The sequence below is a fragment of the Rhinolophus ferrumequinum genome, chromosome 10 (genome assembly GCF_004115265.2).
Source record: "Rhinolophus ferrumequinum isolate MPI-CBG mRhiFer1 chromosome 10, mRhiFer1_v1.p, whole genome shotgun sequence".
In the NCBI taxonomy this organism is placed as follows: domain Eukaryota; kingdom Metazoa; phylum Chordata; class Mammalia; order Chiroptera; family Rhinolophidae; genus Rhinolophus; species Rhinolophus ferrumequinum.
Window position 1 is genome coordinate 13,823,390 of NC_046293.1, and position 26,488 is coordinate 13,849,877.

The 26,488-nt window shown below is 38.3% G+C and overlaps 1 protein-coding gene across 6 annotated transcripts in view; it reads right to left on the reverse strand.

Annotated features, from left to right (window-relative positions):
* Window positions 1–26,488, reverse strand: part of RIC8B (RIC8 guanine nucleotide exchange factor B) — a 101,073-nt gene that overhangs the window by 69,348 nt on the left and 5,237 nt on the right. For all 6 annotated transcript variants that reach the window (XR_004424105.1, XR_004424103.1, XR_004424104.1 and 3 more), the window contains exon 2: window positions 22,030–22,077. Coding sequence is in view for 3 of the 6 variants with exons in the window: in XM_033116528.1 (XP_032972419.1) it covers window positions 22,030–22,077 (48 nt within the window). In the remaining 3 variants the exon portion in view is untranslated. The remainder of the gene's footprint in view (window positions 1–22,029; window positions 22,078–26,488) is intronic.

Consider the following 26,488-nt stretch of genomic DNA (forward strand, 5'->3'; position numbering starts at 1 on the left):
CTTTCTAATCGCCTCCCCTCTACCTCATCCGTCTTTTTCCCTCTTTGACTATTTTTTAACCATTCTCTAAAGCTAAGCTTAAAATTCACATTTGATATAAAGTTTTCCCTAACCATTTCACCCCACAACATTCTTTCTTTCCAAAGAAAACCCAAACCACAATTTGTAGCAATCATTTGGTGCTCAGCACATTCTTCCTGTTAAGTTTTCTTCTTGAGTTTGCCTCAACTACAAAAAGCTCTCTGAAGGCGGGAAGGACGTCTTTTTTTTTTTTTTTTTTTTTTAAATGAGCGAAGAAAATGTACTGCAGTGGCTTTTGAATTAGAAAGACCTGGGTTTAATACCCGGTTCTGCGACTGTGCAATTCAGACGTGTTATTTAACTTCTTTGACACTCACTTTCCTATTTGTAAAATGGCAATAACATCACCTGTATCTCACAGGGCTGTTGTGAAATAGACCCTGGGACATAATAAACATTCTTTGAATATAACTATTTCTTCATAATCCTCGTAGCCCTTAGCAGAGCAACTAGCATTAAGAAGTTCCCCAAATCTAAAGCATTAGTAGAGGTCTATTAATGTTGTCTTGACACTTCTTTCTAAGAAGGAAAGACATGTAGTAAAGGCTATTTTTGTGATTGTACTTGTTGGATGGTTTGTCCCATTGGATAAAATAGTCTTTTCACACAAGTAGCAGAAATTATGCATCTTCGCGTCACGTTCTTTTTTCTGAAGAGTTTAAATTACTTACATATATGTGTTCTTTAAAATGTAGAATGAATCAAACTACTAAAGCAAATAGAAAAACATTTATGATTATACTACCTAGTATATTTTATATGCAGTGGACAGATGGGTTTCTAATCTTTAGTCAATCAGTAACAGGTATACTCTGACATAGTTACAATCATCATGTGTACATAGTTTTGTTCTGACTTTTAAATTTAACTTTTAATTTAATTATAAGCATTTTCCCACATTGCTAGTCCTTATAAACATAACTTTAAGTGAATGCAGTGTTAAATATGCCTGCTGCTCTCAATAAGTCTCCAGCATGAAACACAGCAGAGTTCAGAAACAGCAGTGAACTTAGCTTCAGAAGGGATGGCTTCACAATTTCAGTAATTATCATATTGTTTGCTTATGTGCTTTACAGTTTACAAAAAACTTACATACGTCCCTCAACCTAAGAAATGCTTATTGAACACTTGATATATGATTCTTTAAATGATTGCCTAAGGACACTTAGCTAAGAAGTAGAAGGCCAGGACTCAATCCTGATCACGTGACCCCAATGTGATTTCCCCTGTAAATTAATGACTGTACCATAGCTATCTCTCATTTATTCACTGTACTCTTGAGCATGTCCCTTAGTCAGGCCCCTTTCTTCATTGATACCATGCATTAGGACTTCCTAGGGCAACCTTCTTCCACTTCCAGAATGGTAGGCTATTCACGTGAATCTGTAAAACTACGATCAACTTAGGTTTTAGGTACGAAACGAGCAAAACGTGCTGTGCAGTATATGTGGGCATTCAAATGACTTATCATGTCTTAGAAAGTGATTTCTAAAAATATTAAAAGTCAAGTTTTATACATAAAGAAAATGTGTTTGCTTAAAAGACACACATCATAGTCTACCAGTCTGGCAACCCAGAAGAGGTCAGAAAACACTTTTGAGACAAGTGTTACTCAAAAATGTCAGCAGATTGGTGTCAGTGTACAAACCGTTACTAGACTATACTGAGATAGGTACGTGAGTTGAGACAGGTATGAAAAATTGAAAGTATGCATTTAGAAAACTTTATAATATTTGACTTTGCTGTGATACCCAAGGATGTGATTATTATTTTTTTAATGATTCATTTAAATTGTATTTTACAAAAGTACCGTACAAATTAGGAAAAAAATAAACAAACAACAAAAAACTTGGTCCTTCATCACAAATAGTTTGAGAAGTACTATTCTAGAGAATGCATTTTATCCTGTGTAAGTTTTCTTCAATTATATGACCAAGGTAGTAAAACTAACTCAGATCTCAAGAGTGACTGGGAAATAATATAAAGGCTCATACATATGCTTATCTAAGACTTAGTTTAATTGTTAGGCATTGTGGTGAAAACTGACAGCTGTCCACCAAACCCGTTCTCCTCCTCTGGTCCAGTGACAATTGTGGCAAAGCCCAGGGCAGCCAGCTACAGCACATTCCTCAGCTGTTCCCTGTGGTCACATGACTGAGCTCTTGCCAATGACACATGTGCGCACACACTGTATGCCACTGTTTTGGGCCTTTAAGACAGTGGGCATGCCTTCTCTACTTTCTCGTCCCCTTCTGCAGCCCAGAACTTGAAAATGGAGCCCAGTACAGGCAGGGAAAATGCTCAGGTGGGGCTTCACACTTGGAAAGACCCTGGGCCGCTGAGCACACTTATGGAGTCGAGCCACCACCTGCCTGGACGCTCACCTTAGAATCGCTACTTGAAAAGGTACTAAACACCTATATTCCTTAAGTCATTTCTGTCTTGGGGTCCCTTTGTTGCAAGAGCTTAGCTTTACATTTAAATGGAATGTATCTTCGAGATACGGTGTTCCATCAATGCCCTCTACAAAACCTCTTGTATCATCATTCCGTAAGTACCAGAAGTTATACTTCACCTGAGTGACTAGGCAACTACTCTCTACATCTAATACTAAGAGTTAGGCCAACTGGGCCTGGTTGTGCCATGGCTGGGTAGCATATTTATTTGTTCATCTAGTCATCTGTTCATCAAGAATTCACCAAGTGTCTGTTTAATAAATCCAAAGCAATGTCCTTGGTACTGGGGAAGGCAATGGTGAACTTCTGAGGAACTCAGAACTGAGTGAGGGAGAATTACAAAGAAACGCAAGCTGTGGATTAATGTGGTAAGTGCTCTGATAGATCCAAACCAGTTTCTCAGCCTCGGTACTATTGATATTTTGGATTAGATAATTCTTTGTTGTAAGCGGCTGTTCTGTGTATTCTAGAATATTTAATAGCATCCCTGGCCCCCGCCCACTAGATGCCAGTAACACCCTCTCACTACCACTACCACCCAGTCATGGAAATCAAAAATATCTCCAGAAATTGCCAAATGCCTCCTGGGGAGCAAAACTGGCCCCCACTAGAAGCACTGATTTAAGTGTAAAAAACTATGACAATACAAATCTAAGACACCTAATCCAATCTCATGGGAGGGAAATGGACCAATTCAGGGAAACACTTCCTAAGAAAGTGGCATCTAAGATGACACCAGAAACGTACATATTTTTCTATTCAGTCATTTAACAAATTTGTGAGTGTCTACTATATTAAAGACATTGTGCTACGTGATAGGTGCAGAGTAGTGAACAAAACAGACATGATTCTGTCATGTGTTATGGGGGTCACAGTCTAATGGGGAAGACAGACAATAAATGAAAAATATGCAATTAAAATGTTACAAGGGAAATGAACAGGATGCTATGATAGAAAATAACTGCAGAAAGGATCAACTTTAGATAGAATGAAGCCACGTTCTGATGGTGCGAGGCTGCTAAATGTGTAGAGAGTAGAAGAAAGAGCGTTGCAGGCAGAGCCTGGGGTGTGTGAGGTCCTGAACGCCAGTGGGGGTGATGCTAATGGCAGAGTTCTGTGAGACAGAAGCTGGGACCAGAGCAGGTGAAGTTTTATAAGGAGATTAGACTTTAAACGCTACGAAAAGTCACTAAAGGAGTTTAAGCAAAGGAGGAATTACATTTAAAATTTTGAAAAATCACACTGGCTGTTGTGTGGAAATCGATTGGAGAGGAACAAATGCAGCTTCAACTAGAGTGGCCGCAGTGGAGAGGGAGAGAGGTGGACTGATTGGGTACGTATTTCTGAGGAAAAACTGACAGTACTTGCTATTTGTTGGGGAGAGGGAGGTCCCTGGCTTAAGCAGTGTAGTGCCTTTTATTGAGAAGGGGTGATTAGAGGAAGAACAGGTTTGAGGAAAATTCTGTATGGACACATTAAGTTTGCGATGCCTACAGAGATGTCAAGTAGGAAGCGGAATGGATGTGGCTGGAGCCCTAAGCAGCCATCAGCGTTATGCCTGATGATGTATATTGAGTAAAGGCATTTCGAGCTACAAGAATAGGTAAGGTAACCTAGAGAAACATGTAGATAAAAGGAAGACTAAGATAGAGCCCTGAAAAATGCCAACACTGAGGGACTGGAGGAAGGAGATTAGGAGGTAGCAGCTGGAGAGGCAAGAGGAAATCTAGGAGTGTGACGTTTGGAAGACAAGACAAAAATGCGTTTTATAGAAGGACTAGTCAATTGTTTCAAATGCTGAAGAAATATGAAGTAGTGCGGTATTAGGATTTGGCAATGTTAGATTACCAGTGTCCTCGATAAAAGCCGTTTCCTCAGAGTATTTGGAGAGCGACAAAGTGGAAAGACGTACATACGTTTCAAGACATGTGGCTATAAGGGAAGCAGAGAAATGGGATAATAACTAGAGAGAATAAGGTCAACAGAGGTTGTTTTCCTTTTGTTTTTAAAGAGAGGATATACTACTCCACATCTGTATGAGGGGAATGAAGACTCTGGAATTAATCCAGAGGGAAATGGGAAATTTATTGCAAGGTATTAAGCATGGGAATGACATTAGATTGGCGGTGCTTTGGAAATAGTACTGATGGTAATATGGCGAATGGATAAGAAAGGGGACAGAACAGAACCAGTTAAGAAGGTAAGAAATGATTCAGGTCTGAATAAGGCAGAGAAGTAGAAAGCTAAGAGATTTTAAGGAAGTGGAACTGACTGAATGAATGATTGGTGGAATGACTGGCTGGCTGGCTCTCTAGGGTAGAGAAGAAAGGGGAGGCAAGGAGCCCCTCAAGTTTCTAACTCAGACAACTTGGTTGATTGACAGTATTATCATTCATTTATGAGAAGGGACTCAGTTCCTAAACTTGGCAGCAAAAGAAAAATGTTACTGCCTGGTAGACATTTCTCTTTAACTGCTCCCGAGTGGACACCTCAAATCAAATGCATCCAAACTCATTAACTAGGAAGGGATCAGAGCCCCTGTAACTCACCTTTCCAAAACTCATACAGAATTACATATTGTCACATCATCCTTGATCCAGGCTGAAAAACTTTCTGTCTACTACCTATGCACCTTTTCTCATGTATTTCCTGTACTTACAATGTTTCTCAAACCCTAACCTTCCCAAATCATTTCTATCTTCAAAGCAAATGCCATCTCCCAGCAGGAAGTAACCTCTTCCACCTCTAAATCCAGAGTACTTAATCTCTACCATTTGTATAGCACTTAATACCTCTGACCTTGAATTGCATTTATGGAGACTTCTCTCTCTCTCATCAGCTTTAGGTGGGGGGCAAGATTTGTCTGATATATTTGTTGTTCTTCCACAGGTAAAAAGATGTTGTCAAATATGATGAATAAGTACTTACATGAATAAATACTAAGTGTGAATCCTGAAAGCACTGTGTGCTACAGAGTATTATGTCCAGACATTCAATTGGTCATTAAAGCTCTGGGTTTAATTCCCAGTTACTACTCATTTAGTTGTATGACTTTGAACAAATTGGTCAACTTCTATAATTTCCGTATCTATAAATCGGGGTATGACAGTACCTACTTCAAAAGGTTGTTGATAGGGAGTTAAATGAGATAAGTGTGTATGTGCTGCCCTAGAATAAAGTAATTAATAACTGTTATTTAACATTATAACTACAATGCATGTGACACATATAGTATTACCATACATTTTAGTAAGAGGCTACATGGTATAATGGAATATATGAGTTGCAAGTGAGACTTCACTTTGTTATTTATTTACTACCTGTGAGATCTGGGCAAGTTATTTGGTTTTTCTGAGTTTTAGATTCATTATGTGTAAAATGGGGACAATACACTCTGTGTTAGTGTTGTTTTATTAAATGAGATGATGGTACACAGTAAGAGCTAAAATCATAAATTCCAAGAGCAAGACCTATAATTAAAGGTCTCAGCCAACGGCAGTATCTTAAAGGAAGCTTGTTTTTTTGTGATTGAAACAATAAGCCTACATGTAGATACGACATCTACTTTTCTCCTCAACATCAGTGCTTATCAAAACAATTTAATGTGCTGAGGTTCTCAAAAGTCTTTACTATTGGTTGGTGAAATTCAGGTAAAGACTCACAGATTAATTTGGAATAAAAATGGGCCAATGACTGACTAAATAACCAAATCAAAATGAAACAGTGAACAGAGAAAGTGAACACTGCAAAAGACAAGGACTAATGTCTGTTTTATTTATAAGAAACAGGAAAACGTAATAACTTTCCAGTTCAAGCTGGAAAGGGGCGCAGGTTATACACACAGCACAGGCACTGAATTCAATTTGGCAGTAACCCTACGACAACTGCAGGCCAAAAAAGAGCTTAAGAGCCAAACAAAATGAGTGTAATTTCCAGAATCAGACTGTTAAGAGTTAGAAGGGGCAATAGTGACTATTAATATGAACAAGCACCAGCAGTGTGAAAGGTTCTATTGAAAAAAAAAGGTTTTGTGGGAGGATAAGTCTGGGAAACTTGTAAAGTTATTAAAATAGTAAAGATTCTCAGATGTACTATGGAAAAAAAAAACTTGTTTAATTTTTTAAAACTGCTATTTCCTTTATTTGACCACAGAATCCATTAAAAAATAATAATACCTAATACACTCAGGACTAAGGGATATTTTTTATTTTACAGATACAAAAACTGACTCCCAGAGAGGCTAAATGATTTGCTTGAGGTAGCACAGAAAGCCACAGTGGGAAAGGGGACTCAGATTCTTATCTGACTCAGACTTATTCTCTTTTCATTCTATTGGTATCTGGCGATATATAAGAAATACAGCAAAGATGGGTATTTCAATGTTAAAAGCAATTTTTTGTTATGCTACACCTGTGAAAGGAATTACTGGCTGATTTTTTTCTCCTTAAATAAACAGACTAATTAAACATGGTTCTACTTATTATTCCTTATGCTTTAATGTTTATGTTCTTTTATTGTAGTAGTAGAATACCTACCCTTACATTCTCCCCCTTTAGAGTAAGAATGGACTCCTCCCCTTTTCGTCCATTCTGTCTACACTGTTAGCCACACGCTTGACTTACGCTCTCACTCCATCAGCCAGGACTCCTATAGTGATGGGATAGAGCCCTGATCTTAAAATAGACTACGTACACTCAACTGGGAGCTGTGGCACAGTGCCAGGGATACTTAAAGTCACAGGACGATCCTGGTGCATCCTTTTAACCACTGTTTTACTAAAAGATTGGGGTGGGAAAAAATTTCTACATGAAAATAAACAAAGGCATTGCAAATCACAATACAGAAAGTCACATACAATTTTAATATGTATATAAAAAAAATCAGATCTCAAAGGAATTTTGTAGTTAAGGCAAGATCCCTTGGATGATGCCTCCATGGCCTCTCAAGGTTATGCCTACACTGTCCTCTGATGGACGTCACTGGATATATATTCCACGGGGATCTAATTTTAGTTCTTAACTGAAGCTGAAGGTCAGCCACCTAAATCTGATAGTTCCAAACTTTTGCCCTCTGTGTACAGCACATGTATGTGTGTGTGTGTGTGTGTGCGCGCGCGCGCACGCATGCACAAGACAAAGACACACAGGTATTAAATTCTAAAATAAGCTTACTATAATTAACAGTTGGAACAATGTTGTCAGTCACACAAGACAGACCTATTAAAAATTGTATTTTTACAAAAACATTAAACAGTGACTGACTTACTGCCAGAATTCTAAAATGTGCTTTTAATAAAAGTTAGAGAATGAGGATTCTGGAGGTCAAATTTGGAATTTCTTTATAAAAAGCTAAAGATGAGATTTTCTAAATGAATACTCATGCAGCTGGGTCCAGCTATATTTAGCTTAATATCATATCTTACACTTCGGCGTTTTTCCTACTTGGATGGGAGGCAACAGTAATTCTCACTTTTTATTGAATGGATACTGTCTTTATCAAAGAGGTTTGATCTCACTTCCTAAATTTCACCTCTGGTTTCCCTTCTTGTACATGCACATCTTTCGGTAATACAGTCCTTCTGGCTATGTTCTGTATCATGGTGATCTCGCCAAAAATACTGAAAAGCGAGTTCAAAATAATAACAATTATGTAAGTTTCACTCAAGTTTCTTTGCTAATTAGCAATACTGAGAAAGATTTGTTGCATCATCAAGAGTTCATTAACAGGTTGGAAAGACAGTTTAGGTGTAAATGAAAGCTTACAAAACCAATCATTTGCCCTTCCTTTCTTGACTGAGGGCAGAAATGAGCATGTCAAAAATTTATTTCTCTTCAAATATAGTACCAGACAACTCTGCTTCTCTTACTACTTAAGTAGGAGTCTTTATTTTTCAGAAAGCCCTTTTCTCCATTACCTATGCAAGACGTATTTTAGTATTTTAATACACTGCAAATACAGAAGTATCATTTGTTTCATATTAGAATTTACTAAATAAGGAAACATTATCTCATTTAATCTTTAGTGAATTCTTAGCACAAGCTATAGTATATTAACAAGGCTGGAAGACGGACACTTTGTCACAAGGTATCCCTCCTATCTTGGTGGCTGATTGATACAGATCCTGGGCCCATTGCCTTCTACAGCCCCTTTGCCTTTTTCCGTGTATCAAAGTCTTTTCTATAAACAATCTTTTTGGAATTTTCTTACTTTGTCTCCAATGTCATCTACCTTCTACCCTCCAACATGTAACTATTCACTCTGAACTACTTATTCTATCTCTGAATCCTCTGTTCTCAGCTCTAGAAGCCCAGGCATGTATAAGAGACAGTTTGGGGCTCTGACTGTAAGCTGGTATTATGGGCGGAATGTGGGTATGCCCCCTAAATTCATTTGCGGAGGGCCAATGGGATGGAATTTGAAGATGGGGCTTTGGGGAGGTAACTACGATTAGCTGCGATCATGAGAGTGGGGCCTTGGTCCAGTGGGATTAGTGCCTTTATAAGAAGAGATACCCAAGAGCTAGCTTACTCACGCTCTCCCCCAGTCCCTCCGCACAAAGAAGAGGTCATGTCAGCACACAGCGAGATGGCAGCCATGTGCAAACCAAGAGAAGACACCACAGAATGGACCTTGCCAACACCTTGATTTTGGATTTCCCAGCCTCCAAAACTGTGAAAAATAAATTTTTGTTGTTTAAGCCACCCAGTCTATGGTATTTTGTTATGGCAGCCTGAGTGGACTAAGACAACCAGGAACAGGGACAAAAAGGAAGTTAAACTGTATCAATGAGACAGTTGTAAGACATTAGAGGTCTTCAAAGGCACAGTGACACACTAGTAGTACAGCAAAAAAAGCACAGAAACAGATTACTTGGGTTTTTTCTAGTCCCTAGTTCTACTATTTTCTCCACTTGAATCTGGACTGATTCATTTAATCTATCTGAAACTAAATTTTCTCGTGCATAAGAAATATCCCTATTTCACAGGTTACTGTAATTAATATAGATACTGTAAGGTGTAAGGCATCTTACAACTGAAGGAAAGAAAGCACCTGGGTTCAAACACTAGCTTTGCTCCTTGTGACTATATGAGCCTGGGCAATTTATTGAAAACAGTGAGTCATTTCCTCAACTCTAAAAATAGGGATAACATCTAGGGCTTATAAATATTAAATGACATATTTAAAAAAATATCTAGGATAGTGCTTGGCATAGAATAGAGGCTAATTAATGTACATAACATCATAAAGATGGCCTGATGGACAAACAGATCAGGAGACATTAACAGGCACACTCTACACAAACCCAGCACGGGTAGGAAGTTTTCACCCGCATTTGTCTTTTAATGGCAAAGGCACTGGAGAAAGCAAACTGCTGATGTTATAAATATAACATTGCAATTTTATATTAATTTTACAGGTTCTATAATGTCCCTTTAGAGTTTGTAGTGCCCATTACAGAGCACTTGTGTACAGAGCCCTGATACGGGCACACAATTCAAAATGCTCCCAATTTCAAATTCAAGTACATGCACATTATTCAAGAGAAATAAATTCTAAACAAGTGACAAGAAGTCTATTTTGGATTGAGGAGCTATAAAAGCACATGACTCAAGTTATTTATAATATTAGGGAGATTAAACATATGTTAAATGAATAAGGAATGTAAATGTGTAGCAATTTAAAGTGTGTATTAAAAAACTGGAGGATTATAGGGAATTTAGCCAGTGAAAGCTTCTTGATAAATGTGAGTGTTGGGCAATAAGTCAGGGAAAAATGATAGAGATGAAATGGCAGAAAGGAAGTAGGAAGACAAGCCAAATGGTGGACAGAGGCAGAGAAGGATGTGGGCGAAGTGGGAGGATCAGATTTAGAGTTCATATGAAGTAAAAGCTTTCTAACAATTAAAGCTATCCAACAGCGCAGTGGCTGCCGTGAGCTTCCCACTACCAGAGGTATTCAGCCAGGTGTGATGACCCTCGGTGCGAGATCCCTGAGAAAGAACCACTGTGCTGGAAGACATTCTGGGTCCCTTACTACACTGTGAGTTTCCCGAGGAGGAGCCCTGCAAAGACAATCACTGAAGGAAGAAAAGAAGACAGAGGACCTGGTTTGAATCCCAATAATTCCACTCATTAATTGTGACCTTGGGCAAGTCAACCTCCATTTTTCATCTATAAATGGGGAAACTGGAAACACTAGGAATGGCTGGTCAGCCAAGAACTCTTTTCAGGGCCCTAAGAGTTGTTAATTAGTCAAAGATGTACAAGTTCTCCACTTTCCTTAGCACATGATCTAACTTTGTAAGAAAGAAAAGAGCTGACTGCTGAGAAAGAGAAACCTTACATTTTTGGCCAAAAAATAATCTCAGGAAACTAAAAAAGAAAAAAAATCTTCAGCACGTCTAACTCCTATAGGTCAAATCCTATACTGCTTATAGGGAGAGCTGTCACTAGATAGCCTCACTAGTCATCCTAGCCAGTCACTTACACTGCAAAGCGTGCTCTTCTGTTTCCTGTCAATGCTGGTAATTAGTTCAATGTCAAAACTCTGTTTATGTTCCACATCAAGTCTCAAATTTTGGATGCCTAAAATAAGAAAATGAATAGAATCGATTCATATGCTATACAACAGGTCAATTCCATCATTAATGAATGGCAGTATGGGGCAGCACATCGGATGTGGAGCCAGACTGCCGAGGCTTGACTCAGGGCCTGTTCCTCTACACTAGGTTAGGCGAGTACAGCACCTCCTTGAATAACACCATTTTAGTATAATGTTGAGGAGATGCTGAGATGCCAGCGAAACTTAAGTCTTGTTTATATCAAATGGCCTATGATAAAATTGGTTTTGTTATATGTCGTTTCAGTTAAAGTCACAGAACATATATTATAGGTGACATTAAGCAGGACTTACTGTCATTTCTCAGTGTGCCTTAGTTTTCTCACCTGTAAAATAAGTAAAATAACAGTACCCCCCCACTTTATAGCCTTGTTGTGAGGATGAAAGTGTTAATATTCATTCAATGCTTGGAATGACGCTGGGCATGTAGGTTATTTATTGACATATAATTCACATATCATAAAGTTCACTGTTGAAGTGTAAAATTCATTGGTTTTTACCGTGTTTCCCCGAAAGTAAGACCTAACTGGAAAATAAGCCCTAGCATGATTTTTCAGGATGACATCCCCTGAACGTAAGCCCTAATGCATCTTTTGGAGCAAAAATTAATATAAGTCCCGGTCTTATTTTTGGAGAAACATACAGTATATTCACACTTGTGCAATGATTACCATTATCTAATTTTAGAACATTCTCATCACCCCAAAAAGAAGCCCAATACCCATTAGCAGTAATTCCCCAGTCCCCTCCCCCATAGCCCCCAGGCAACCATTAATCTACTGTCACTGCAGATCAGCCTATTTTAGACATTTTGTATGAATAGAATCATACATTATGTGGCCTTTGTGTCTGGTTTCTTTTACTTAGCATGTTTTCAAGGTTCATTCACGCTATAGCACTTGTCAGCTATTCTTTTTATGGCTGAATAATATTCCATTGTATGGATATAACACATTTTGTCTATCCATTTACTAGTTGACGGTTTTTAGCTATTATAAATAATGCTGTATAAAGGCACGTTTTTGCGAATACATGTTTTTGTGTGGACATATATCTTCATTTCTTTGAGGTACATACATAGGAGTGCAATTGCTAGGTCATATGGTAACTCTATTTAACTTCCAAGAACTGGCAGACTGTTTTTTAAAGAGGCTGCACCATTTTACATTCCCACCAATAATGTATGAAGATTCTAATTTTTCAAAATCCATGCCAACACTTAATTTCTGACTATTTGATTCTAGCCATACCAGTGAGTGTGAACTGGTATTTCATTGTGGTTTTAATTTGTATTTCCCTGATGACAAATGATGTGGAGTATCTTTTCATATGTTTATTGGCCATTTGTATATCTTCTTCAGAAAAATGTCTATTCGGATCCTTTATCCATTTTAAAAATGGGTTGTCTTTTTATTATTGAGTTCTTTATATATTATAGACACAAGTCTTCATAAGACATAGAGTGTGATTTGTAAATACTGTCTCTCATTCTGTGAGTTGTTTTTTCACTTTCTTGATAGAGCCTTTGAAGCACAAAAGTCAACTTTCATATTTAAGAATCCAATGCCGAATCTCAAACCATGAAGACGCATCCCTTATCTTTTCTTCTAATGGTTTTAACGTTTTACCTTTACATTTGCGTTTGATCCATTTTGAGTTAATTTTTATATGTGATGCGAGGTAAAGTTCAATTGCATTCTTTTATATGTGGCTGTCTGTCACAATACCATTTGTTAAAAGATTATTCTTTCCCCATAGAATAGTCTTGTCACCCTTGTCAAAAATTAGTTGAGCACAGACCATAGACCATATGAGTTTATTTCTGGAGTCTCAATACCATTCCATTGAATATATATGTATGTTAATTATATTTATATTTATCTATCCTCATGACAGTACCACACTGTTTTGATTATTGTTGCTCCGTAGTAAGTTGTGAAATTGGGAATTGAGTTCTCCAAGTTTGTTCTTTTCAACACTGTGTTGGCTATTCTTCATGCCTTGAAATTCCATATGAATCTCAGAATTGGCTTGTCAATTTCTACAAAGAAGGATTCTAAAAGGTATTGCATTGAATCTGTAGATTAATGTGTTAAGTACAGCCATCTTAGCAATAGTAAGTCTTCCAATCCATGAACATGGGATATTTTTCCATTTATTTAGCTCTTCTTTAATTTCTTTCAACGTTTTGTAGTTTCCTACAAAACTGAATCATTTCCTTAGTTGTTGCTCTAGGGCTTACTTAGCATATACACTTTATCACAATCAGCTCCAGATTATATTACCTTAATTCCAGTGAGATATTTAAGTATTACTTCTATATGATGTTATTCCTTTCCCTTCTTTTTGTGGCATTATTGTTAAACATATCTATAAATGTTGAAAACCCAATAATATAAATATTACTTTATGTAATTTGTCTTTTAAAGATGCTGAAGGAAAAAGGAGAGCAAGTATATACTTACAGTTTTGTTATATTAGCCTTCATATTGATCATTTCTGGTTCTCTTGATTTGTTCTTGAGGATCTGAGTTACTATCTGGAGTCACTTCCTCAATCCAATACAAGTTTGGTCTCATCTACCTTTGTGCTGTTCTTGGCAAATACACTACATTTCTATGTGTTACTGGCTGAACAATAAATTATACATAGTTTTATAGAAATACTTTTAAAATCAGTTAAAAGAAGAAGAAATGTGCATTTATATTATCTTTTACAATTACCTAATTACCTCTACCAGTGCTCTTTGTGTGGATTCAAATTGCTGTTTGAAGTCATTTGCTTTCAGTCTGAAAAACTTTTAGTATTTCTTATATGGTGGGTCTGAAAGAAATTCAGTTTTTCGTTTATCTGGTAATGTCTCTATTTCTCTTGCTTTGTTAAAAGACAGCTCTGCTAGATATAGGATTCTTGGTTGAGGTTTTTTTCTTTGAGTTCCTTGAATAGGTTATTCTGCCTCTGGCCTACATTTTTTTTTTTTTTTTAATCAGGGAATATTGGGGAACTGTGTTTTTCCAGGACCCATTAACTCCAAGTCAAGTTGTAGTTTTCAATCTAGTTGTGGAGGGCACAGCTCAGCTCCAAGTCAAGCTGTTGTTTTCACTCTAGTTGTGGAGCACGCAGCTCACTGGCCCATGTGGGAATCGAACTGGTGACGTCGGTGTTATGAGCACTGCATTCTAACCAACTGAGCCACTCGGCTGCCCTCTGGCCTACGTTTCTGATGAGAAGTCAGCTGTGATCTTATTGAGGTTCCCTTGTAAGTGGTGAGTCATTTTTCTCTTCTTTCAAGGCTTTCTCATCTTTGGCTTTCGGCATTTTTACTGATGTATCTGTTTTTGGATACCCTTGAGTATATCCTACTCAGATATACTGAGCTCAGATATATTGAGCTTCCTGGATGTGTAGGTTGTTTTCCAATAAATGTGGCAAGTTTTCAGCCATATTTCTTCAAATATTTTTTTATTCTCCTTTTTCTCTCTCCTCTCTTCCAGTACTCCCATTATGCATATGTTGGTACACTTATATTATCCCATAATTTTCTGAGGCTTTCTTCATTATTTTCTTCATTCTTTTTTCTCTGTTCATCTTATATACTATCTATTGATCAATCTTTAAGTTTGCCTATTCTTTCTTCTGCCAGTTCAAACTTAGTGTTGAGCCCCTTTAGTCAATTTCTATCCAGTTATTGTACTTCACTGTATTTTTTAACACCAAAATTTTCATTTGGTTCTTTTCTGTTTAATAATTTCTTTGTATTGATATTCTCCATTTGATGTGACATTTCATCAAAGCTTGCATTACTTCTTTAATCATTGTTTCCTTTAGTTCTCTGAATATATTTATAATGGCTACTTTGAAGTCTTTGTTAAATCCAACATCTGGTCATTCTCACAGGCAGTTTCCGTTGCCTGCTTTTCCCCCTAGTGTATAGAGTCATTCTTTCCTGTTTCTTTGTATGTCTCTCTCTCTCTCTCTCTCTCTCTCTCTCTCTCTCTCTCTCTCTCTCTTTGAAATTGGGCATTTTAGGTAATATATTGTCATAACACTGGGTAATGCTCCTAACCTCCAAGACTTGCTATTGTTATTTGCTAGTTTATTTGCTAGTGACTGGCTGAATTATTTTAGTGAAGCAAATTCTCCCCGACCCTGTCTGCAAGGGGGCTTGCCCTTGGGATGACAGTGGCTTTGGCAGGCTCCTCCTCTTCGACTTTCTCTTTCTCTGACCATACCCTGCTGTTAAGCTCCACTAACTGGCCACTGATTGATCTATTGTCTTCAAAAATATCCTGGGCCATAAATAGCTCCATAAACTGAAACATTCTATCAGGGCTCCTTTGAGGGGATGGTTCCTGAGGTCAATATTTAAGATTTGTTCTGACCACAGGAGGGCTGTTCCCAGCTATCTCTTTCATCCTGTCTCTCTAGCAAACTAGCCAGCCTTCTGGTTACCTGTATCTCCAGTGAATATGTCAGTCTCTTCCCAACTGCCTTTCACCACAACCTGCACCCACAGTGATGAACATCACAATCTGTTGCTAATGAAGTTGGTCCTTTGGGGAGAGATAGAAAGCTCTGTTATAAGGTCTGCTTGCTCCTCTGGGCAAAATTTCTGAGCCCTGGTTCTGATGCTGGGGGCAGAGACAATGGCATAACACCCCCTTGAGAAAGCAGTTAGAGGAGGTAAGGAAAGAACAGCCCCATATCTCCTCAGCTTGCCTCTCCCAGGGTGCAATCTGTGTCTCAGAAGCAGGGGCAAGGGCAACTGGGGTCCCACTATTCTCAGTGGTACCACACCCAAAGGTACCACACCCAGGTAGAGCCTCTGTCCCATGAGTGGGGGAGTGCACTGGGTGACACGAAGAAGACCCCATCTATTAGCTGCACTCACTCAGAATTTAGTCTCAGCAACTGAGACAGAATAAAAAAAATGTGAGTTTACCCTCTGTCCCTACTGGGAAGAAAGCCCTCCAACTGTGAGCTGATGGAAGGAGGGAGCTCTGTGTTCTTGGCTGCATGGGTTTGGAGGAAACTTTCCATCTTGCTCAACTGAGAGTGAGGAAGGGAGGAAGCAAGTCTCAGTTCAATAACACACTTTCACTTTTCATACTGAATTTTAGTAGATTTTCTTGAAAAAGTGTTTCTTCATTGACTGTATGCTCTTAGCACTATTTCCAGAGACTTTAAAGGGTTGTTTTTAAAAATGAGTTTCACCAGTTTCATTAGAAAGCAGATCCATAGAGCTCCTCAAACTATCATGGCTGGTAGTGGAAGTTCTTGATGAGTTTTTTTTGTATGAGAAATTGGATCTGAAACTCTAAAGTACAAATCAGAGAAAGTATTCTTATCATTCCTGGGCAGAAATCTGAAAAAGTGATCCAAAGATCATGAATGGGCTGCCACATATACAGCTTACTAAGTCAGAAGAGCGATTCTGTTCTTCCTCACTATTTTTAGTCCTTGATACCTTGGCAAAACATCTAAAACAAAAAATGGAGTCTGAAATGAAGTTTAAATTGTTTTATTTTGAACTATTGTGAGGCATTCATCCTGGCCTACGATATAATTCAGCCCCTCTAGTCAGATTTTATGCCAGATCCAAGCTAGATGTGCACTTTAAAAAGTAAAGATATGGGAGGCTTTTGGTAGTGTTTGTGTGTGTGTGTGCACGCGCGTGTGTGTATTAAAGAGATCAAGATATTAAAAATCATTATCTTTAAAGTTACTGGTTTCTAAATGAGAATTATAGCTCTGTAGTTGCATCATGTATCAAAGTATTCCCTAAGGTAGAGACATGAAATAAAATTTGAGTCACATTTGCAAGGCATACAAAGCTCATTTGTTTTAGTGAAAATTGGGTTTAACAATATTAAATGACTAAAAAAAGTGTAAAGGGCTTTCAGAACAAACATCCATGCCTTAAGTTATTCCTAAGCATGGATCCGCAGTATAGGATTGATGTTTCTATGTTATCACATTTTCCCTGGGGGAAACTAAAATGAAAATTTCCTCATGCATTTTCTATAGTCCACAATGGTCAATTCAGTATGCACCTGTAGCTGAGCAAGTGCCAAACCAAACACTATAGGCAAATAGCCAACTTAGGACCTGGCACGCAGGAATTACTGAAAAAATATTTGTGGACTATAGCGATCTCCACTAATACGCCAAGTCTGGGGGGAAAACGTAAGGAAAAAAATACATATTTTTTCCTTACATTTTTATATTTCACGTGTACATATATATGTATATGTATTTCAAATGGTAGAATGGAATTTTTTCATATAAATTTATTTCACTCCATAAACTGGCTCCACAGTTAATACTGTCTCTAGACTTAATAACATTTTTATACTCCTCTAAAGGGAATATGTAAGATAATCAAAAAGGCTCAATTTTAGAGAAAATGACTTTTTTAAAAAAAAGTATTGGTCTTTGGCTTATGCCCCCAATCACACTATTATAAAGAAATATATAACATATATGTTATATAATTATCATAAGCTTATATCACTTTAATCTACTATAATATAAAAGTTTAAAATATAGAAAAGGGGAAGAAAAATATCATCCACAGTAATAATATTCAGATAGTCACCATTTAGCAAATTTCCTTGTAGTCATTTTTCTTTGTATAGTTATTAGTTTTACATGGTTGTGATCATACTGTATGAATACTTTTGTATTCGATTTTTTCAGTAAACAACATTATGAGATGTGCTTGAGGTTCTGTTGTATAGTTAAGAGAGTATTAAACTCAACACCAAACAACATGTACAAATCACAGGAATTCTGGCCTCCACTCAATCTTTAAGTTCCCTTAATTCATTTAACAGGTGTTTATTGTAGGTGCCCATTTTGTGCCACATGCAGTGCTGGGGGATGGAAATACAGAGAAGAAAGCAGAGTTCGTGTCCTCTCAGCTCAGCTCCTAGTACCCTCTGCCTTCAAGGAAATATAGGCTGACCGATGTGAGTTTGAAGGTAATAAAATAAATGCTTGAAATTTGGCTATTGTTAACTTCATTCTTTTGAGGAAAATTACTATACACAGAGATTTGTCTCAGATAACAACTGAAGTTTTCCACATTTGATACAGTTGTATTCTTATCTCATAGGTCAAAGAGCGGTAATTCTTTTGCTCATTTTATGACGTGTATTTTTCAACATTCATTGCAACTATGTGGTCCTCTTTATTGGTCTTCAGATCAGTTGTGTTTTAGAAACCAATAGAAGAGCTTTCATTTCTTCAAGATGTAAATGTTAAGATTATTCATCATATCTCCTCCCACCCGACATATTTGCATGACGTATTTATGTGCTGGTAGATAATCACAGCCTACCAATTTAGGGAGAGGATGTAAAGCAAATGCTTCAATAGCACAGGTGCTTACATCTACAATGATCCACATACACCTGGAACCATTTGCATATATGCACAAACATTTGCAGTTGTTTCTGACTTGACTTTATCTGGAAAAATTTAAGCACTCCTAGTTGGTAATTTCCTTTGCTATCTTCCAATTTAAGTCTGGTTGCCTAAATGGTGTTTGAGATATGAAATAAGAGATAAAACAAGGTACTGAGTCATAACTTCAAACCTTCTGACATATACCTCAAGTGGCCACGAGTGAGAGCACTGAGAAGGAGCGGAACTGCACATAACAGTCAGAAAAGTCTGTTCTCTGTCTGAGGCTCCACTGCTTACTGGTCACGTGACTGTTAGCAACTCGTCATTACTATGAGCCTCAGTTTTCCTAGCAATACAATAGGCATGGCGACAATGTCGCCATACTCACAGCATTAGTGCGTTACCGTTGCAAAGCAAATCTTTGTAAAAATGCAAAGCACTACGTAAGTGTTAGGAATCAGGTCCACAGACCATCAATTTATGACCATTTCCTAAAAAGCTCAGTATAATTAGGTTTAATTTTTTGAAAGGCTCTGTTCCCTTACATTTATTTCTAAGTTATCACAAAGGTTTTACATAAGAAAGGTATTGTGTTCAGAGGCAGCACCCTTAGTTTATAGAAAGGGGTGCTGCGGTTACCAAGGATCTACTGGAAGGCTCCAGGGACACGGTTAGGAAAGATAAAAAAGAGAACTATGGTAGCAAAACAAATTGGATAGTAATCTGAGTTCCTCTTATTTTCAGACTGGGTTTAATGTGGAGACGTGCCTACTATCCTGTCTTTCTACATCGAGAACTTTTTAGGGCCTTAGGAATAAAAGTCACTAGTGGGTTTAACCCTTGGAGACTGAAATGGTTTTGTCAATGTTTTTCCATTAATGAAGATTACCTAGCTGGGTCCCTAATGACATTTGTTTACATCAGAACTCTTGGGAAGCAGAAATCTGCTGCCCATTGTAGCTGAAAATAATACCAGTACAGTAGCTACTGTCTCTGAAGAACTAAAAGGCAGTAAGGACAATACTTTGAAAATGTTAGGTTTTACTACTATCCTACAGAAAATAAACATGCTTTATTAATGACTGTGTGGGAATTTTTTCTCCCTCAACTGAAACTAATATGGAGTGGGGGAATCTCTGTCTTAATGTACTTAATTTGACCAGTAAAAGCAGTACCAAAGATTCTAGTGTCAGATTCCCAAGGCACCATGAAGGTACAGATGAGTATGGATTCTCCCAACTAAATGAAGTGAATAGCAGCTGCCTACCTAGCCAGAATACCTATCATAGGTATTTCAAAAAACCTGTTCTTGTTAATGCCATGTTTCTTTCGGTTTCACCTAACGCTCTCCCCAATAGCACATAATGGTCTGTATGTCTCCGTCTCCGTCTCCCTCTCCCACGCCATAGTGTTCCATTATGTAGATATACCCTAGTTTCTTCAACTACTCCCTAGTTGCGGGACAGTTAGTTGTTTCTAATTTTGTGCTATAATGTACAATGCTTCAATGAATAACTTTGTTTACTTGGGTTCTGTCTATCCACAAGACAGATTTCTAAAAGTGACATTGCTTGGTCAAAAGGCAAAATGCATCTGTAATCTTGGTAGATACTGCCAGTTTCTGTTCCACAGGAATTGTGTTATTTTGCACCCCGAACAAATGTGTGATTCCTTGTTTCCTGAAGACCATTTATAAAAATACACATGCCTGAATCCCACCCCCCCAAATTCTGACTCAGTAGATAAGGGGATAGGCCTGAGCAGGCCTATCTTTAAAAAGCTCCCCAAACAGAACATCCCTGGTTGAGAACCCATGTTCTAAAAGGTATTCTAGTCTTGTTTAACTGTTCAAATGCAAAAGAAAATCAGATTCAAATATTTAACCTCCAAAGTTTACACTCCATGTCACTCATTCAATAAATACTTTTTGAGTGCCTACTATGTGCTAGGCACTCTAGATGTCGAGGATACAAAGATAAATAACAGTGTCTATCTTCAGGGAGTTCTCGGGGTCTAACAATGAGAGCAATAGATATATACTTAAGAGACAACGTAAATATATATTGAAAGGCTCTGTTCCCTTACATTTATATCTAAGTTATCACAAAGGTTTAGAGACTAACACAGAATTATATGGGAATGCTGAAAAGGGCTCCTTCACCCTAACAGGAATGCCAGAGGAGGCTTCCTGAAGGAGGTGCTCCTGGAGCCGAATAGGATTAACCAGGTGAAAAGGAGAAGAGGTATGTAAGAAAGAAAGGGCATTCTGGGTAGAAAACATGTGCAAAGGCAGAAAATAAGGAACAGAAGGGATGTGTATATAACTGGAAATAGTTCCTATTGCTAGAGCATAAAATACAAGGGAGAGAAGTAAGCTGCAGGAGTAGGAAGAGATCAGGTCACTAAGCATCATGTTAAGAAGCTTGAATTTTATTTTATAGGCAAAAAAAGTCACTCAAGGGTTTTAAAGTCTGGGAGCAGCGACACAATCAGATTGTTGTTCTAGACTGACGGACAATGGACTGGAAGGGCAATCACTGGAAAAAGAAAGAACAGTTAGGAAACCGGTGCAGTAAGCCAGATGAAGGCTTGAATTGGGGCAGAGGTGAAGGAAAGAATGGACTGAAGAGATCATAAGAGGTAAAATGAGCAAGACACAGACATTAGATTTTGGGAGTGGAGGTGACTAGAAGGCTGATTTCAAGGTATTATCAAACCACGACCAGGAAGGCACTAGACTGAAGTTATTTTCCCAGCAGCAGTGATAGGTTTATACTAATTTCGCCGTGCTCTCGTACCTGGTCTTGACATTCATGAGGCCAGGGAGGGTTATACGGGGCCCAGGAAAACACACAGGTAAAACGGGTGAGCTTCTCCTTTAGCATCATGCTCTAATCAACTAAGTAAAGCAACCATAGGTAACCCAGCAGGCAAACACAACATTCCATGGTCATATGTCTGACGCACTCTCTTAAAACTCCTCTATTGGGGAACCTCTTACCTCCGTTTTCCTCTAAGTCCATGAAGCAGTGACCCAGACAATTGCTGACAACATAAACCACTCAGCGCAGAGAACAGCACGTGGCTAAGGGGCAGCAAGATTCACAGCTGCTGTTCCAACACTTCACCCAGCGCCAAGCTTTACAATAGTAACAAAGCATTTTGGGCAGCCTGCAGTCCTGCCACCAAACGAACTCCATTTCTGGAGACGAGAAGGCTCAGGCTTTCCCTATCGCCCTGATTTATCCAAGTGTAATGGTTCTGTGGGGAGGGAGCAGGAGGGAGTTGTGTGTAATCCATACGAAACCTGGCACTTGGCTTTCCTCTCAGAGTTCCTAAAAAACTAACTGAAGGGAAACCGAAAACTAACTAACCATCAGATGAAAAGAAGTCCACTTTTTAGAAAGTCCATGAATGAAATAAACACACACACACACACACACACACAAATACCAAGGCTTACCTTTCTTTTATCTTCATCTGTTGGTTCAAATTTGAAAGTAGCCCTATGCTGAGGGGGGGAAAAAAGGAAACAATGTCATTTTAAATACATCAATTTTTAATTTTGGCTATGTTTAAAAATACATGTCTCTGTAAAAATGTTGTCTTCCCACAGTATCATGTCATACTATTCGTATGAAAGTAAGAGAGACAGGCATGTAAGCAAATAATTTTAAGCAGTATGAAAAGACTACAACAGAAATATATACCAAGGAGTAAAGAGTACCAAGCCCCTAACTGCCCAGGGAAATCGGGGATGTTTTGCATGCAGTATAGAGACTTTGAGGGGGACCTTGAGGGATGACTAGAAGTTTGCCAGGAAGCAAATGGAAAGCATTGTAGGGACAGAAACTCCAATGTGTGAAATGGTATGATCTATCTGCGAAATAAGCAGCTCTGTCAGAGAGAAACATAGGCCACACACTGGGGAGGGGGAAATTAAAGGAAGATGAGAATGGAAAAGTAGATTGGACAGAGATTTGGAAGGGCCTTTCAACGCCGTTGGGAGTTTGTACTTTCCTTTTCATGTGCCGTAAGAAATCATCAGAGAATTGTAGCTAGGGAAGCAAGTCAATAGATTGGTATTTTGGGAAAATATTCTGTAAAAATGATGGTTTAAATCATGGCTCCATCACTTACTAGTTAGTTGGAGCAAGTAAACGCTCCATAACTGGATTTCTCATGTAAAAAGAGGGGGTGCCTAGCTCACAGAGCTGCTGTGAGGGTTAAAACAGCTCAGGCATATCCACATCATCTGAGGGCCTGGCACACAGTAAACCCTCCGTAAATATTAGGCTTATGATGATGGTGATGCCAATGATGTTGAAGAAAAAGTAACTGGAAGAGAGGAGAGTGTGGTGACTCTCCTGAAATGATTGGCAACACTGTATTTTCCACTCTGTAGCTGAAATAGATGATGGAGTAAGTTGACTTGTCCACAAGGAGTGATGGTACCCAAAACACAGAGCAAAAAATTCCTCATTCGCCTCTCCAGTTTTATTCAGAACCAAGTGCTCTTATGAATCCTAAGCTTTCCTTTAAGAAAATCTCCACTGAACACCTCTCTGCCTTTCCTTTTCTTTCTCTCTCATTGGCCACACTAACAAACATTTATTGGAAACCCACCAAGAGTTCAGTACACTAAGTACTAAATATATCACTACTACTGGTGTTTCTGCACTGACAGCTTTGTTTAAGACGCAAGTTTTGAAGTCAAATGAGATGGAGAAATGTTGACAGACAAGCGGTTCTGAATGTAAAAAATGGACTTAGAGGTAAGAGACAAGGGCCATTTGAGGAAACCTACGGCTTGTAAAACAATTAGAATGGATGTTGTCAGGTGGTAAGGGCTTGGATTTTAAAATTTACACCTGAACTGGCAGACAGGTGACAGGTGTGAATAGGAGAGCACTCTGGAAGAATATTTTGGGCAGGAGAGTAGAGGCTGTTTCAAAGGAGAGCAAGACTAAAGACCAGAAGCTCTGAGAAATGGGTATCAATACCCCAAGCACGATCTCGCTGGCAGCAGCACAAACTGACACAAACTTTAAAAGGGAAAATGATTTGGCAACACAAATTTGAAACCATCAAAATATTCATACCCTTTGACCCAGAACTTCTACTCCTAGGAATTTTTCCTCATGAAATCATCAGAGGAGAGAAAATTTATATATGTAAGCATATTCACTGCACTGTTATCTACTATTATAAGAGACACCCTGAACATCTAACAACAGGAGACTGATGAAATACACTGCTGTGCATCCACCTGATAGAATACATATTGCAATTAAAAGAAAAGATGGCTAAAAAGCTCTGTAACAACATGGAAAATTATTTAGATAGCATCAAGTGGAAAAACAGTAAAACATCAAATTATATGTCTATGTCTCTGATGACAGTACCTCCATAAATACATGGCTGCATTCAAACAAAGGTGTGAGTGTTAAATGCCAATAGAAAGCCAAGTGTACAGGGGTGGTGGAATTTCTGATAATTTCTTTGACAAAACTCATTGTTGGTATATTATTTTTGTAATTAGAAAGGAAAATTTTAAAATAAAAGATAAATGAATGAATGAATGAACAAGGAAAGAAAGAAGTACTGAAGAACAAGTTGTAAATCTGAAGGCTATAACTTAGGAATTTATAGACCCAAGGTTTAGGAAAAAAACCAAATGAGAATAAATAATTGCACTTAGGAACCAAGAAAGCTTATTTTTTGCCATTATATGTGAATTCCATAAATTATCTGGAATAAATGTACCGTAGTTGCCAATATAATCGTTCTCCTAAACTTTGTTTTGGCATTTATGGTAAGGGAACAGAAAAAGAAACCTTTTGGAAGACCCTCATTAAGTTATAAAAATATCTTTTAAATAGTTTCTACATAGAATTAATCTTTTAAGGTGATAATTCAGAATAGTACCAGTGACTAATATTTCTGTTGCTTTTTAAATGCAAGGCTGAGCCTGTCAAAAAACCGCATTAAAAAAAAGGAAAGAAAAGCTTTCAAAAGCCCTGTCTAAAGAGCATGAGGGCTTAATTTAATTAGAAAATATACTAGTATTGAGGCAACACAAATTGATTTTTGAATGTGCCAATCTATTCAAAAGCTCAACCCTCTAAGATTGTTTGGCTCCAAAGACACTGACTTCTCCGAGGCTGGCTTCTTTTATCTAACTTAGAGCACCCCTAACCTACTCAGTACTTTCTGTGACTGAAAGAAAGGGGAAGGGAACTAGCATTTCTGGCTGTAAATGCCTTTCTAGAACTGCTAGCCAAGAGTCACCCACCTCACTTTCTTCATAAGTTTAATTGCCGGATGAACAAGAGCAACAAGTCAAATATAAACTTAAACCACTGTTCAATTTAGAGGTTAAGTAAGGTAGGAACAGCTCAGTGACACACCAGACTCATTATGAGGACTCCCCACTATAGGTTTTATATCTTATGAAGGCTCTAAAATGCACAGGCTCAGGAGTCAGCACTGGGTTTGAGTCCAGTCCCGCTGCTTACTAAAAGTGTGACCGTGGTCAAGTTACTCAACTTTACTACCTGTCAGTTTCCTTACCTTTATGTATAGCGCCTTGCACACAGCAGGTGTTCAATAAGTGGCCACTACTGTTATTATTGCATGGCCTATGATGGGGCCAAATACTGAACTATTAGAGAACTATGAGTTATCGCATAGATTTCCAAAGATACACTCAAATGGTACCATACAAAGGAATTACCTAACTGGGTGTGTGTGTGTGTGTGGCGATGGTTCATGAATAGAGATTACTTCTAGAACTAAATGACAGTAACGGAAGACTATATAACCCAATCTGGAAATAAGAACAAAGTATATGACAAAGGAACAGCCCGCTAAACATGCTCCTCTGCAAAAATCTGTGGAATGAACTCAGAGTTCCGAACTCAACCTCAACGTGGAAAGCAAAAACTCCTCTTACTTGGTTCAGGATATTTATACACCCTACGCAAATGTGGAGGCTGTCTTTCCAGAACTGTCCCAATATTAGGTCCCTATCAATCAGGTTATTCTAGCACATAAATGAAGACCTCACATCTATGAGTATGGTTTTCCTCTCTTACGGGGACGACTCTTGGAGACCTACCTGCTTGTATCTTAAATAACTTTTACCTTTCATTTGGCCGTAAACTTGCCACCCTTCCAACACAGAATCCTGTCGGAGCTCGCTAGGGGGTAACGCGTGTTCAGGTGGTGTCTGTGGCCACCCGGCCATCTCTCTGGGTATCATCGTAGCTGATGACTCTAGGCCTCAGTTTCTTCACCTAGTAACTGAGGGGATTGGACTCAATTATCTTTGTGGTTCCATCTCGTCTACATGTCCTGTGATTCAGGAACTAAGATACTACTGTGCACCTCAGAGGACTTGATCACTGTTTGTTGTTGATAATCACAATGATGGCAACCAATCTCGCTACTAAATCTGTTATCAGAACAGGCCCTAAAGGAGGAGAAAGAGCTTGGATAGCCTAGACGAGAACAATACACACTTCCCATAATTAATAGCTCATTCTATAACTGATGTGGAAGTGATTAGGGTCTAACAGTAGCCAAAGAAGTAGGGTACTGGCCGTGAAGAACCTTTCTCTTCTGTACTCGAACACACAACATGGCCTTGCAAACAGAGCCCTGGATATGGAATCTGAAGACAAGTCTGCCACTTCTAGCTATGTGCCTTTGAGCCCGTAACAGTCACTTTGCCTTTCTGAACCTTAATTTCCTGTTCCCCCCAAAAGAGAATACTTCCATCTTCTTCATAAGTTTTAATATAAGAGAATTATACGTGATGACGTGTGAAAGCGCTTAGGATAACACACAGTACATAGCAGGCACTCAGTAAAGGGTGAACTGAGAAGTGTGAAATAGAACAACCACTCTTCCTATTTTTT